Source organism: Morone saxatilis, unplaced genomic scaffold (assembly GCF_004916995.1).
Source record: "Morone saxatilis isolate NCDOM2014 unplaced genomic scaffold, NCSU_SB_2.0 Contig12, whole genome shotgun sequence".
Lineage (NCBI taxonomy): Eukaryota > Metazoa > Chordata > Actinopteri > Moronidae > Morone > Morone saxatilis.
Genome location: NW_023339674.1, coordinates 11,883,548 through 11,899,724, shown reverse-complemented (window position 1 = coordinate 11,899,724; position 16,177 = coordinate 11,883,548). Strand labels below are relative to the sequence as shown.

Here is a 16,177-nt window from a genome sequence, read left to right as displayed (position 1 = left end):
ATTCTGAATCTGAATCTGAAATAACTGATTTGTAATAAACCAAACAAAGTGAGGGATGTTGTGAAAAGGGGGTAAGAGCACCTGCTCATGGGGTATAAGATAAGTCCTGCAAGGTTTACTTTTAATAGGAGGAGGCCTGAGTGCAATAAGAAAGGCTTTGTGACCAAAGGCAAGAGGATCCAACAGCCATAAAGAGCACACACTGAGTAAATGAGTGCGTGTTTACGTTTCTGTGTTTTCAGCTGGGCAGAGGAAATAAGTATAAAATTGTTCCCTCCACAATTGCAGCTTTATTTTGTAGACACTTTAAATTGAAGCGAAGATGGGACCATATAGTGTGAGTCTACCTTTTGCTGGATGGTCGAGTGTTTCTGCTCCATGTCCCTCTTCTCTTTGGCAGCATCCACCACCAGCTGGTCCAACTGCAAGAGACAGAACAACTGATTAGTCAAGATTAATGAATCAGCTGATCACACATTTTTAATTCAAAACAGCATGCACAAATGTTTAAGACACATTTTCTGAGTTTTTCTTTTAACAAAATGTAATTTTCTGTATTGGGTAAATTCAAAGGACTTGAAATAGTATTAATTTTTATTAAAGGAAAAAATATGAACACATCACAGTCTTTATTTTGCAAAATAATGAGAAAAAGTAGGTAAGAGACTCTTTGAACTGCACTTGAAAGGTGTATGTAAGCATGTGTGCACTGATTCTTCTGTATTTCCCTTTCCAATCTTGAGAGCATAAATGATTCCAGCAAATAAACAACATTTCCACAGGCCACATCCAGACAAGATAGGCCTTCTCTTCTGAACAAAATGGGCTGTGCTACGGAGGCTTGATCATGTGTGAAATTGGATGGGAGATGATTGATTCTCCTCGTCCCCACAAGTAACCATTGCGTGTAGAGACAAAAACAAAGGAGCGTTTCAGCAGAGAAGAAAGCAACAAATTAAAAAAAGGACTTCAATGAAGTGCTGGAGGTCACAGGGTGATGCCGAAAATGTGCCAGTTTTGCCTTACAGCAGTTAAATTCTACTCTTGATAGGCTGCTGCCGCAATGTGACCTAAATCAACGTGTCTCGCGCCTCAAACACAAAAGGATCAGTATCTGATTATGATCCATGTGAATAAGGGGTGAGTAGGGTTCAAAGCTTCAGTTAGAAAAATAAGTGGGGAATTCTGGAGGATGTAACAGATTTATCTGCCAGGAACCGACTGCCTTAAATCACACACGATTAACTTGTTGCTCTTTACTATATAAATTTAGCTTGATAACAGGTGTGTCAAGAAACTCTTAATAGTTGTCATGGAGCCAACCTGAACCTAGTACTCTTAATTACACAACGCAAATTATGTAACTTGTCAACACTGAAAAAACAACAACTCATTAGGATTTGTTCAACATCATCACTCTCTTTGTGGCCATGTTAATGCATTACATCCCTAAAAGGCCTTGATTTCTTTAAAATTAGAATATAGTGTTTGTTAGGCATGTTAATCACAAGTGTGATGTTTACTAGAGATTAGCTACGTCCATTGTCTGCACCTGTGGTGGCTTTTCTGACACTAGTTACAGTTGCACAAATTCAAGCTGAATGGCAATTCATATGAATGTGTTACAGAGAAGCCAGTGTACCAAATGAGACAGAAGAGGGTGGAAACAACATTTTACTTCCTTTCTGCTGCTCCTGAGTTTTGTATTGTAGCTTTTGACAGCTACAATTCTCAGCAAGATAACATTCGACTTAATGCTTAATTCACTGAGCCTCTTCCACAAAACATATTAATTTTGAGTAAAATATTTACAAAAAAGCTGCTATCTGATCATTTCAGAGGAGACAGCATTTGAGGGAGCCGGGTCTTTTGTTTTGTTTAGAGAGGAAATGGGTGGACGGCAGAACAGCAGGCTGATAACATCAGATGGGAAATGCTTTCCCCTGTCTCTCCGTAACTAGCCCAGTCCAGTCCGTCTATCTGCTACAACAGTATCTGCAAAGGCAGGTGTGTGTGTGGGTTTGTGTGCGCAGCTCTCCACATATTTTCTGACAGTGACTCACATTAACTTTAACATCTTATCAATCTTACTATGCCTGCCCCCCCCACTGACGATGTTAGCAGAAACAATCCTCAACTGTTTCATGCTGCCTGTTTGTCGTCTACGCAGGACCAATCTGAAGTAATCTGGTCACTCTGCCTTTCTGTTCAAATCTGTCTTGACATGTAACTAGGATGAGACGCTGCATGATTAATGGAAAAGATACAAAACAAGCTTTTGAATGAATATATTCACTCAACATGTGTTCAGCCCTGAGGCATTGTGGTGGAAAGATGCAATCACCACAATGTCTTATATTTAGAAGCAGTTTAGCTGTTTCCAAAGGCACGGTGGAAAAAATAGCATATTTGACATGAATCATGAAGTTGTCATTCACAAGATATTTGATCCTAGATTTAATTTCATGTTTAAGTGTCTTGTCTTCCCCCTACTTTAACTTTCTGTATCAGTTACTGAGCTTTTGTCTACTTCAGCTCAGTAACTCATTCACAAACAACCACAGGAACATTACTGTAACAGTTACTCGGTTTTCTGCAACTCCTGTGTGTAACCCATGTTCCTGTTTTAGTTTTTTTCTGGTCACCATTATTATTATTCTTTTTTTTTACATATACATATATTTTTTTATTTATCATTTAGTCTGCTACAAGTTGTAATTTGAATTTTCAGCCTTCTGTTCCCAAAAAACATCAACATTGGCAGCAATATCATTCAAGATAACTAAACAATGTCCTACATCGCTTTAAAGCCTCCAACTTCTATCATTTCCTCACACAAAATCTCTTTAATTATAGAATAAAGAGGGACCAAAATGTACTGCCCAACCTGAATCACTCTCTCATTGTTACAGGCATCAAGTCATATTATCAGACCTGTTGACAGCTCCTCCACATCTCCCTGCATAGCCTCTCCACCTTCTTCAGTTTCATGATGGAGCAGAAAAAAGAAATAATCCTCTGGTCACTGCTTCCCACTGCTGGGCCTCTGATCTTCCTCTCCTTTCAGTTTTGCGCTGTTCCAAATTCAGTGCGACAGGCTTACAGTCCACACAGCGAACTTATACTTCAGTTGTTCATAGGCTTGAAACCAACCCTCTTTCTCTCTTTCCCTCCCTCTCTACGATTTGGTTTCCAAAACAGTCTTTTGCACTTCTCTTCCTTTTTCCTCACACAATCCTTACAGTCTTTGAGTGTTGAGGGCTTACAGTCCATGCCTTTCCATTCCACTTCAATCACTTTTTGCTTTGAGAAGATTACATTCTGCCTCTTATCCCTTCCTAAAATCGGCTTTTCAAAGTGGTTCCTGTCTTCCCCCTTCTTTTTTCCCAGCACTCTTTGGTCCTTTCTGTCAATTTCTTGATAGTACCAACGTCAGATGTTTCCAACTTCAGAGCATGAGGGTTAGAAAACCACACACTTCCCTCCGATCCAATTTAGAAGGCCACTGTCCCCACACTTTTGATTCTTTTTTTTTTTGGTTCCTTTTAGTCATTTTTTTGTTGATTCAAAGATCAGAAAAACATGTTTACGAGCTACACTCTATTCAGAAGTGCCCTCTCCTCTTCTGGTCGTCTTCAGTTCCCCACTCTGTGTCCGGACTCCTTCCTTGGTCTTTCACAGAATTTTTATAAATATAGAAATACGCTCTCTTATTCGGCCCTTCTACTGCTCCTGCCTCAGAGTTTATATTCCACAAGCTTCAGCATCAATTTCTGGTTTCTTTGCTGTGTTTGCTCAGCTGACTGTAAACCCTATAAGCTGTATTGTGGGAAAACCCGTTTCCAGCCCTCTGACTGATTTCTTCCTCATTCATGTTCACTGTAACAGCAGCCCCACTGTGATAATCATCTTAAAGTCAAATTTGGGCCGTCCTCTTGCTCAAAGGGAAGGCTCTGTTTATCAGAGGATGCACACAGACACACACACACACACACAGAGCTGAGGAAGCCAGGAAGATGGCCAAAAGTTACATTTCAGTCACCACCTGAAAAATTCCCTCAAAGCTATAAGCAAGCCCCTGAACAGGAACACTGTTTAGGTAATCAAACAATATCGTCCCTGTCTACATAATAAAAAGTGTTTACCCATGACAGTGCATTGGTATGTAAACTTAGCCGGCATTTATTCTCCTACTCTGCTCAAAATAGATTCCTGTTTGCTTATATTGTGAGAGTTTATACAGTATGTTCTAATAACATTGCAAGTGTTGTCCAGGATGAGCTTAGTGTTTATTTTAAAGTATTACATTAAAATGAAAGCAAAGAAGATCAACATAAATTATGAGCCTTCCCAGTTAATTAGCTGACAGAGTTCAGGCAGCGTTTAATATCTTCTAAAAACAAACTGATGTGATAGTGGATCCAATATAAATTTGAAAAATTATAATAAAATATCTGAAGTTCAATAAATTCAATAAAATGACATAATTACATCAACAAAACATAAGTGATGGAACAATATTGACAAATTAGTAATATTTAATATATATAGACAAAAAATATTGTTGATATATAAAAAAAGTAAGTAGTGTATATTGAAGCCCGTACCTGTCCTCCAAGCAGTTTCATTAGAGGTTGTAGTTCACTGAAGAGGTCATATCCTTGATGGAAGAATGTCAGGTGCGCGTACATGAAGGACAACATCTGCAGAGAAGACAGTGAATATTCAGAGAGCCAGTAAGGTTACTGCGAGATCATTTGATGTGTAAGAAAAGTATACTCACTGATTTCAGGATTTCCGATCTTCTTTTGGATTGTAGCACATTGATCTGTAAACAGCAAAAACAAACCGTGAGAAGTATGAAGGGGTTTTTATCACTGATCCTTTTCAGTAATACTGAAACAAAAAAGGAAAAATCAACACATAAAAGAGGCAAGCAGCAACCACCAAACTCATCACGATCTACAGTGACAGTATCTTATCTGAGAAACAAATGCACTGGGAGAAAGAAAGTGGCAGAGAAAAAGACAAATAAAGACAGAAAAAAGAACATAAGACTGTAAGACAGAAGACAACATAAGGGTAAGAAACTGCAGATGAAACTAAAAAAAGAACTTCTTAAGAAAAAGGCCAATGAAAGAAAGCAGACAAGCGTGAAATGAGTTGAACTGAAGCAGAAAAATCCCATCTTTACAGTAGTCTACAGTACTGACACCAGGGGGAGCTCCATCCTTTATGTTTAACCCACCTCATCTCACCTATCATCTACATTGCTGCATTCATTGTCACCTTCAGCTAATAACCACTGCGCCGCTCATCTGGCCTGGGACGTTATCTTGGGTTCATGTTGCAGATAAGTCATGGCAGGTTGTAAATACTGCAGGCAGTGCTTTCTGGCTTCATTGTGACTGACAGGAACTAATGACAGCTGTGTGACAGTAGAGTCACTGACTAGGCGCTGGGATGCATGGATGCATTTGGCTAGCATAGAAGGCGAGGCAGCTTCTGGATGAATTCTAACACTCTGCTTCATGTTTATGGATTATCCTGGTTTTCCTTTTTTGTGGTCATGAAAGCAGACACCACACTTCAGTCCACTCAAGAAGTTCAAATCCTTGTGGTGGCCAGCAATATTTTTTTGGCTGTAGGTTGAAAGGTCCTTTTCCTTGGCAACACTAACCACACTTGTGTTTATACACAGATCTAACTCCCACCGGAGAAGGAAGCTTATTTTTCCATCTCCTAGCCACAGTGGCCGGTGCATCACATCTTTTATGAGCCCCCTCCTTCTCTGGATGTCAGTTAGTAGTTTTAAGTGAAGTAGCCACAAGCAGAATTTATGAGCATCTGGTTGGTAATTGGTTGCTAAGTTGTGGTAATTCAACACTTGTAGGACTGTAAAGACACAAGGTTTGAGTAAGATTTAGGCTTAGTCACTATTAGGTGTGGGAAATTGCAAGTTTGTTAAGTTCTGTAGACAACTCCCATTTAGGTTTAACAGTTGTTAACTTCTGCTTTTCTGTGTTATGTGTGTATATTTAAAGTTATGCATTGGTTTGTGATCAGAGGTGATAACATCAAGATGAAGATGAATTTACACAATTTACTGCATGATGTGTTTTTCATCTTTTACATGTACATGTTGTGTTTTCTAGGCTTGACCGACAGCCAATAAAGCAAACCCGAAGTTTAAAGTTCAGTATTTTATGATGCAGCTCTACGTGGCACAGCAGGGTAAAAGAGACATGCTCCATTCTTAAACTGTCATGAATTCAAGTCTGGCTTACAACCTCTCTCATATATTTTCCTCTCCCTCTACCATCTTGCATGTCACTGTAAACTGTGCAACGTGTAATTAAGCAAAAATGCCACAAAAACAATCTAAAAAGAACAAAAAGTAAAGCTAAAAGCTGTCTCAAATGTTTTCTGCATGCACAGCTGCAGAAGTTAGCAGCATTTTAAAAGTGCTGACAGAACTACCCAAATGTGAAGCTTTAAAGGAGATCCATTTAAATCAGCTGTGCTAGCTACTGGGCTTATAGATTTCCTATAAGCATACTAACAAGATAGAAAAGGCAAGATAAAAACTCAACTAATTTCTCACAGCCAGGCTTCATTTTATGTGAGAGTGATTACACAGTGGGCCACTGGAGCAGACTGCCAAACCTATTTTGAGACCTGCTTTTGGGTTTCTTTTCAAAATCTAATTTTAGAGCAAACTGTGTCCATACAGTATTGTCTGTCCCTTTGGAGTGAGTTTCAATAACAGGGCTGCCAGCTGCCTTATCAGAGAGCATGACGCATTTATCTGTGCTCCTGTGGCCAAAAAGAGAGACCAGCTGATGTTTTTAATGATACGTAAGCAGTGTTTACTTCGAAATGTCAGAGTACAATACATCTGTGTGGCTTTGACAAAAATAAGGTCTAACAGATCTGAACAAATTGATAATATATTAAAAATCGATAAAAAAAGTACAAGGAACATATTTGCACAAAGGAGATATGCTGTGTATGCATTTAAATGCAAAAGATTTAATCACCTAAACTCATTTCCAACCACACAGATGATTCAACCTCTGAAAAGGGAATTGTGTTTTACGATATCGTATTAATAAAATTGTAAATCCTGACTCATTTTGAAGCCAGCTGTTTTTCTTCAAATGCTGGATACAATGCTGTAGCACTTCTCAACTACTGTAAAACCTGAGGGTTTTTTGTTATTACAGTAACAAGAAAAATCTTTCCAGTTCTTTCTTCTCAAGTACTTTCTGCTTTCTTCCTCTTCTGCTTGTTCACAAATTATTTTACATAATATGAAACAACTTTCCACCACAGTGCTTCATCAAACATGACGGTTCACTGGTCACAAGAACATTGTGCAATCATGACCATAACTTTTAAACTTCAAACTTTCTATTCATTCACTTTCTATCAGAATTTCACATATTTCTCAATTGCTGTGCTGTGTGTCTTCTTCTTATTATCGTCTTCTTCTTTCGCTTGTCCTGTTGAAGCTACTACAACTAATTCAACTGCTGCTCTCTGTGTCCTGTTAAAGCATCTGCCATGACTCCTTCCTGAGTCAAATCCATCCTGATGTGGAAGACTGGAACATGACAGGTGGATGAGCTTCACTTTGGATGTAACAGACTCAAACAGAGCTGCTGTTCGTTTGTCTCTGTGCCACATCAGCATTTTTTCAACCTGACTCAGCACATTATCCAAACCCATGTTGGCAAGACTGCACAGAGAAATATCCTACACGACGGTGTGTAGCTGAGCTTTTATTTTTTTAAAGCTTCTCTGTTAAAAGATGCATGTCAGCCATCTGTTGCTATATATAGGCCTGTCGAAATCTGTACCACTTTAGTGAACCCAACGTAGTTTTTCATGCGCTGCAAAATGTTGACTGAAATCAGACTCAACATTAAAGGAGTCCCATGATCACAGCATATAGTGTGATAATACGGAAAGAGATTTTCTGTCATATCCTATTAAGTATAAGTGTAAGTTTAAATAAAGTCGTGCCACTGCTACTTGAAATGTGTAGCTAGACTGCTTATAAAAAAAACGTAGCACGCAACACTTTTTTCTTAAAGAGGAAATTGACCTGAGGAAAAGAGTGCTACGATTCCTATTCTTAAATGAGCTGCCGTACCTGTAAGACGTAGTCGAGGACGATGTGTCGGAAGCACTTGCGTGTGGCAGTGAGGATGTTGGTTGCCTCCTCCACCTCATGCTGCTTGTTGCGGGGGGCCTGAGCGTTCTTGATCAGAGCTGCCTCCTTTTCCTCGCTCACTTTGTCAAATTGCTTCTTGGCTTCTTTGAACTTGCGTAGGTCACTGACAAAGGTAAAAGAGGTAACAGAGGTTTATAAAGACAAATTAAATGTGGGCCTTATTGTACAAGCATGTATTAGTATGTGGGAGTGTAAATGGGGAGACTTCTCATACTCATCAGTATATAAGAATAAAGGTTTTGCAAATTCTGTCTTGTGCTGTTTGACTTATTTCTGGTTACTTGATCTGGGTGGAAACACCATTAGATTATGCCACAAATACATAAAGTAGTACAACAGCATTTTAACACAATTTAGGGGTAAAGCTTAAGGGGTTTGAGAAACTCTATGACCAAGGTCAAAAAAGACAAGTCGCTTTGTTGTCAACAATCGTGTGAGGGGAAAGGTCAATATTAAAGGAAGCAAAGTTATCTCTGCATATGAGGCAACACGACCATGTTCAGGCAACAGGAACACACAGAGGTTAAAGGTGATTTTAGAAATCCTGGTTAGCTGGAAATCCAAGAAGGTTGATATAAACAAAATTATTTGCTAAAACATTTTGACCCAGGTCTTGTGCAGCACCACTTATCTTGGGGAGGAGGAAAAAGAACTCTGCTCCCCATGTTTGTTCCTTGGTGTGTTTTGTCTAAGTGATATTAATATCTGAGTGCTGCAAGGTAGTGAGTAATTATGATGGAACATGTTTCCCAGCTTTATCTGAGAAGTAAGGGTGCTGCTGATGTGGGTGTTTAGCCCTGGTGTGCCTGGGGCAAAAGCTGCTAATCCTTATAATGAAATAAACCAAAAGGCCCTAGTTTCCTGCACTTGTGCTTCCTGTAGTTATACAAGCAGTCTGGAATTCAAAAGGAATTAGGAGATTGTAAAAGGGGAGATATAAGGCTTGATTTGATGAGTAGGTAGGTAGGTAGATAGATAGATAGATAGATACGATACGAATGATAGATAGATAGATAGATAGATGACTAGGATAGAATAGATAGATAGATAGAAGATAGATAGATAATGATAGATACGATAGATAGAATACGATGGATAAATAGATAGACTCAGATAGATAGATAGATAGATGATAGATAGATAGATAGAATTGTCCTTGCGTGCCATGTCTGGATGCGCTGCCCATGAGATATATGACATCCCACCAGCTTCTATTATATATTCAGAATATCAAGAGAAGGTTTTCTGTGTTCAACATCCATTACACTTTTCCTCCAACACGGAACACAAATCTGGATACAAGCATGAGTAAAATGTAAATGTGCTGTGGCTTGTTTTCGCAGAGAGCTGACACAAAATGTAAATGTAGGCCATTCTTCAAAAGCTCAGATTTCTCAGTGATATAACCAGTTTTATCCATCTTTATTCAATTAATACTCACTCTTTGACAAATGTTTGAAGCTGGGTCTTGATTGATCTCTGGGCTTGATCGAATAATATCTGTAAAGAAAGAAAATAAGAAAGAGTAAATTATCTTTTCTGTTTGGCGAAACAGAACATTTGTTAGCTGAACAATTCATGCATTAACAATCTTAAGGCAGCAAAAAGCTGATAAATGTATTTACTTTCTAGGCCACCGGATGTTTTTGCAAGTCAGCATTCAGCACCTCTGTTTAGAAGGATTTCTGTTAACATCACAGGGTGCAATTAAGCCGCTAAATTTACACAAACAAGCTGACTTTGTAAACTCCCCTCATAAAGACATAAACACGAGAAATGACGCAATTTGCTTACTCTTGGTAATGAGTCATACTTTAACCTCATTAACCTGCATGCTTCCTTAAAAATGAGCTACCACAGAAAAGGTCCGACAATAGTCAGAATTGTGCTTTAGTGTGCTTTCACGTCGGACAAGACAATACGAGCAGTGTCTCTAGCAGTGACAAACAGATTGAGGACTGTGTTTGAGTGGATCATGTGCCGAAAGATCGCTGAGTGGCAAAAACCTATCTGACAGTCAGCTGACATGACCTCAATTTCCACTGTTGAGTCACAGTCACAGGCACTGTGGCTCCTGGAGGCTTTCAGGGGTCTAGTCAAGGAAGCTAATAAGAGGAAACACACTCCAGTGTTGATTCATGGTAGCCTGCCCACCTTGCAGCTTTTTGGGATACTAGTTAAAAAGACATATACAGTAATTCATTTAACCTGTAAATGTTACAGTCTGGCTTAAAGGTGAAACTAAGAATGTCTATAGAACTAAACCTGAAGAAGAACAAATTCAGCTTTAAAGGCTACATAAACAATGTTAAAATTATCAGTTTAAAGATGTGTTTCATGAGAAAAACTTTACTAATATTACAGATGAATCTGCTTATTTTTTGACTAATCAACTCACTGTTTGCTGAAAAGTTGCTATACTGCAAGACAAGACTAAGACTAATCTTCAGATTGAATACGCTTGAACCATCAAATGCTTGGCCTTTTTGCTTGACAAATCATTTACATTATTAATCAATTACCAAAATAGGGGGGAGTAACGTTGAGTCTGGTCTATGTACCTTCATTTTCACAGAAAACATTGTGAAAGCAAGACTTATAGGGAAAGTGCAGAATGATGGTGTCATTATTCTTTAGCCGTTACACTGTGGAATCAACATTTACTTTACAATGATAAGTTACAGCAAAAAAGTCTATTCTCACTTTAAAGTTAATGAAGTCAATATAATATTTGTAGGGATGCACAGGTAGCACAGTCCCACAAGCACAAAGATCATACGGGTTCCCAGTAGCAGAACCCCTAGCCTGGTAGTTTGTTCTGACATGTCTAAGACAGTGTGATGCTGGCACAGAGTTAATAGGAACAAGACATGACAAGGGATATCAAGAAAATGACTTCTACTGTTGAACAAAAGCCTCTAGTTCACCCTGTGCCTCCTTACTGTGTGATTCTTAATGAGAGGACAAACAGAAATGTGCGTCTCCATCTCTAAATGTCAGCGTCGTGTGTACCAGAGACTGACAGCGGAGGAGGCTAACGAGTGGGAACAAACAGCCACATAATCAGATCTGTCCTACTGGGTTCAGTGGAGAGTTTAGAGGGGGGCAAGAGAGGATAGAACAATGGGTAAGGTGTCATGTTTATTTATTGTCCAGGATCTAGTAGTTGGAAGTGGAGTGCATTAGACGACCATGCTGTAAAAGCTATAAGGCCAACAGACTATATTACTCTGCCGGATCCTGGAATGGTTCTTCATGCAGTTCAGCTGACTCCAGGATGACAACCACATCGTAAAAAAGTAGACCATGACCATGTTTACCTCAGTAACGCATGATTTATTCCAACAAATAAACACTCCACAACATGGGAAGCAGGGAATAGATTTTATGAGATAGAAAAACTCTCTCTCCATACCATGGAATTTATGTCTTAGAGCTTTGTTACATGACTTATTCAACCTTTCAAGATTTTCCATTTACCCACTTTTTTTTTTTTATAGAGGGCAGTGTTTGCTGAGCAAGCAGGCACGTTTTCAGCAACACTCCGCTTCACAGTTTTATAGTAATATGAAATCCCACCTAGAAGCTGCTTACTATAGCCACTTTATTTTACTTCTGAAAAAGCGTTTCTTGTACACTTTCCGCTTTATTTCTCCAACCAGTGGCCATCCTCTCATAGACCCAACATCCTCTGTCTTGTAGTCTGCTGTGGTCCTTCCCAGCAGTAAATAAAAACTCTGACAGTTAAAGAGCTGTTGCAGACTGTTAGCCAAGCTGAGTTTTGTTATCACCCAGCTGTTAGGTGAAAAAAAAAAAAAACCCCAATACATCCGGTTTCACATGCCAGTGATAGCATACCGTGTGATAGTTGATCATCTCCTGCAGGCTCTCAGCAAACTTTGTGAGACTGGACTGTGGAGAGAAAAGAAAGACAGTTATGAGGGTAGACAGAGAAAGAATGTCACCATGTATCCTTATAACACAAACAATAGGACAAATAATAAAGACCTGTGTATGTCTGCGTAGGCACAAATTCTTCTGTCTGACAGGTATGGCTACACAGACACTGTGTCTGGCTTTTTGGAGACACAATAACATTTTGAGAAAGAATTCTTTTGGCTAAGTTACTCCCTCCAAATGCATGCAGTGGCTGAACTTCCAAACCCGAGGGAGAGGCATTGAGTGAAATACACAAAGGCAAGACAGGAAGCGCTTGCCTGGCTATGCAAAATTCATGTGAGAAAACAAAACAAAACAAAACATCTGACCTCGGCAAGACCCAGTGGACAGTACAAGGTTTAACTAGGCCTCATTTTTTTAAATTTAGATCTAATCTGGTAATGTCATCAAAAGAGACAAGAAGCTATTGCGTGCAAACAGAGAGGAAGTGCAGTCCTCTTTATATCTGGGAAGAAGGAAGAAGTCCGCCATGGTTTCACACTACTGATTTTAAATCTAATGTCTTGTAATGCACTATTATCTAAAATAGTAGTCCCATTAGCTCTTTGTTGTCTGTGTTCTCCACTGAGAAGATCAGGCGAATTATTTGCTGACATATGAAAAAGCGTTTTTTAAACCTAATTTGTCGTTGGTCCATTTGTTGTATGTTTTGTGGCTGCAGATTTTTTTAAATGCTAGCTGAAGTAAAATGCAGCAAGTACTCGACCAATCAGACATCAGAAAAGTTGCTGTACTTTCGGAAAATACTACCCCCCTGAGCAGGGACTTTTTGGGTGTAAAATAATGTCCCAAGAACTTATTTTAGACACAGATCCTTGCGGAATTCCTTCAAAAGGTTCCTAGTCACTGGGGAAAGTTCCTGTGGTAGAAACGTGGCTATTGTAATAGCACTAATGCTAGTGACGTTCTGTGATTCAGATCAAACCAGGTTGTTTTTTTTGTTTACCTCGATGACTTCATCTCTGGTGGACTGCTGGGCTAGCTCCCGGATTCCGTTAACAAACTGCTTATTAGCTGCATTGTAGGCTTTTCCAGCATCGATCATCCCAATACACAACTTCACCAGCTAGAGAAAGAAAGAGAAAGAAGCAAATGATTAGCGGCGGGGAAAGAAATAAAGAAATACAATACAGTAACAGAAGCACAGAGAAGGTGCTGGTCATTTCTTCAGGGTATTCTTTCTTATTAAAAACACTTGACGTTTGCTACTGAAAATAGATTTTAGGAATTGTAGATTTGGTGGAACTTGGTGCTGCAGAGCGTCGGACTAACACTGAAGAGCAAGATGCTTCGCCAGTTTCTTGGTAATTAACAACAGGCACTTCTTTCCCTTCTGACTCATTGGGGGCAAAGATAATTCCAGGTTATGTAAACTCACACCAAACACTGGCCGTTCTCCATCCACTCCCACACACACAGGAGATGACACAGAGCCTGAATGTGCCTCTGCAGCTGAAGCAGCTAAATAAAAACTCAACTATAAATGCTCATTTTAAGCAATTTCCTAGATAAGAAGTAAATGATCAACATTCAATTGATTAACAAAAGCTGATCAAATACAAACAATCTAATGAAACTAATCAAAATAATGCTGTCACTCAAAATATGGCATTTCATGTCCCATATTAATAATTATATAACTTTATAGCCTGGATTTCCTCTTTTTTGTTGTTTTTTTCTGTCTCACACTCAGTCTGTTGTTGGTGCACCACTTTCTACCATGACAAATTATTATTATAATTTTGTTGTATAAAATCATGTAAAACATTTATTTTTATAACCTTTTTATCTTCGGTAGTTGGGACTTTAAAGCTAATGTAGCTCCACTAATTTCAATTAAGACTTGACTGCTGCTGCTTTTCTTCACTGCACCTACGCTCTGCTCCATGTGGATATTCACTCAGTTGCCAGTTTATTAGTACACCCAAAATTCACATTAAAAAGGAATTGTGAACTCTCTGAGGGTTGCTTTCATTTCAAAGAAATTAAACCACAGTCTGATCTAAACCTAACCTGTAATAACCTTGAACAACCCGTTTAAGAGCAGATTTAATATTGGCACAGTTATAAGTATGTTTACTTTTGAAAACGTGGCCGTGTGTGTACATGTCTGAAACGCTCTCTCCGTTGTCTCTTGACTCCACCCATCAACGCGTACACACTCGCACACACACACACACACACACACACTATCACACACTATCACAGCTATATTCATGCACACAAACACACCCACTCCCCCGCAGATCCTTCCTCTCCAGAGCAAGAGGGGAAGTGAAGCCGGGGGTGAGTCACAGAGGTGGGGTGAGGAGGAGGGTGGTACTCTATAAGACTGTAAGTCCAGGAACAATGAACTGGGATCCTCCAAGCTCGAAAACTCGCCCTCAACTAGCGAACAGACTCTCAGCCCTGCAAAGCTCTGCAGGGATCCGCTGGGAGGAGGGATTGGTTTGTTTTCAGGGCAGGACACAACTACTTATTAACACTAGTTGTTTAGTTTTATTAGTTTATTATAGTTAATGTGAGCAGAGTGAGTGAGTCGAGAGAGAATGTACTCTGAATCAGTTGTAGGAAACAATACCAACAAATATTGACATTAAAAAACAAGAGTTCACATGTTAAAGTTAGAAAGTCAAGCATAACATACTCTGGACTAGCATCTATATTCAGCAAATCCCACTATAGATGGTATGATAAAGTAAATAACTACGATAAAGAGAGCACAAATGTTCATCATACTTATCTTACTATAAGCTACAACGACTCTTGTTTTGACACCACCTACAACCTAAATCTCTAAATTTGTTTTTGCATCATAATTTGGACCATATGGACTATTATGTCACCCAATATGTTCCTATCCCTTAATCAAGGCCAAAATGGATTCCAACAGTCACCATTTTTATGATTTTGATAACCAAAATCTAATAAAAGATTATCACAGGTGAAAAGGGCTCAGAGTGAATTAATGAGGCACAGGTAAAACACCATTTGGCCAGTAGTTGGTGTTAATTTCCCACTGTGACTGCAATAAACAGAGATGTGATCTGCTCCAACTCGAGTGAGTCATGATCTTAAGAAAGTAAACTGTCCGATTACAATATTTAATTAGCTGTAATGGGTGTCATATACTTTTAAAACACATACACACCCACATATTTCAAGTGCGAGCCAGGTGCGCAGTGTCTAATTGGAGTCGTACTCAAAGGCAGTCTGCCAGGGAATATACTGGGGACAAGGCCAGAGACAGACATGCAACCTTTCACTTACAGGATGGTCTCCGTAGTGGCCAGTTCACACAGTAGAACAAATGAACAATTAAGCAATGTTTTCCATGGGTGGTACTCACTTTGTCGAGTTTGGATTCCAACTCGCACACATCCCCCTCCACTTCCTCTATGGTGGCTCTGTGGGGGAAAAAAAAAACAACATTTAAAAACCAAGTGTAACCATGACTCCATACTACCAACTTCACAGGCGTTGAGAGGCGTTCATGAAGCAGATTGTGAAAAGATAAATGACACACTGCAGGGGAATCTTTATGTAAAGAACATGAACTCCCTCTGCGCCCATTTGGTTTACCATCTTTGCCACATTATTACCATTTTACAGACTCACCATCTGTCCTACGCTCAAGCTAAGTCATTTAATGTTCCACATGACAATTTCTTTTTTGAAGTAGAAGGGAAACAATAAAGAGCACAAGCAAAAAAATTACAGCCACACAGTTACCACTGACATTACATCTAGATTACTTAGATTACTCGTGTTCTATGATTATGGGACTAATACTTGCCAGACTGTTTTATCTTATTTACAACATCTTGGCCTGACATTTTGAAATAAAAGCGGGACTCCAAGTTAACAATTCAGTTTCACCAACACACCCATATTCAACAATTAAAGCCTCTGAAAACTACAACTGTATCCATAATAAATTATATAATATACTTCTACAGTACTGACACAAGCACATGC

At 39.1% G+C, this 16,177-nt stretch overlaps 1 protein-coding gene across 1 annotated transcript in view; it reads right to left on the bottom strand.

Annotated features, from left to right (window-relative positions):
• The window catches only part of LOC118321367 (arf-GAP with coiled-coil, ANK repeat and PH domain-containing protein 2-like), a 32,715-nt gene extending 17,111 nt beyond the window's left edge, over positions 1 to 15,604 (bottom strand). The window contains exons 1-8 of the mRNA XM_035652631.1: positions 15,549 to 15,604; positions 13,146 to 13,265; positions 12,098 to 12,151; positions 9,681 to 9,739; positions 8,159 to 8,342; positions 4,784 to 4,828; positions 4,608 to 4,703; positions 348 to 422 (exon numbers count right to left, since the gene is read on the bottom strand). Of these exons, the coding sequence (XP_035508524.1) occupies positions 348 to 422; positions 4,608 to 4,703; positions 4,784 to 4,828; positions 8,159 to 8,342; positions 9,681 to 9,739; positions 12,098 to 12,151; positions 13,146 to 13,244 (612 nt within the window). The 5' untranslated portion in view covers positions 13,245 to 13,265; positions 15,549 to 15,604. The remainder of the gene's footprint in view (positions 1 to 347; positions 423 to 4,607; positions 4,704 to 4,783; positions 4,829 to 8,158; positions 8,343 to 9,680; positions 9,740 to 12,097; positions 12,152 to 13,145; positions 13,266 to 15,548) is intronic.
• Positions 15,605 to 16,177: the final 573 nt, after the last annotated feature.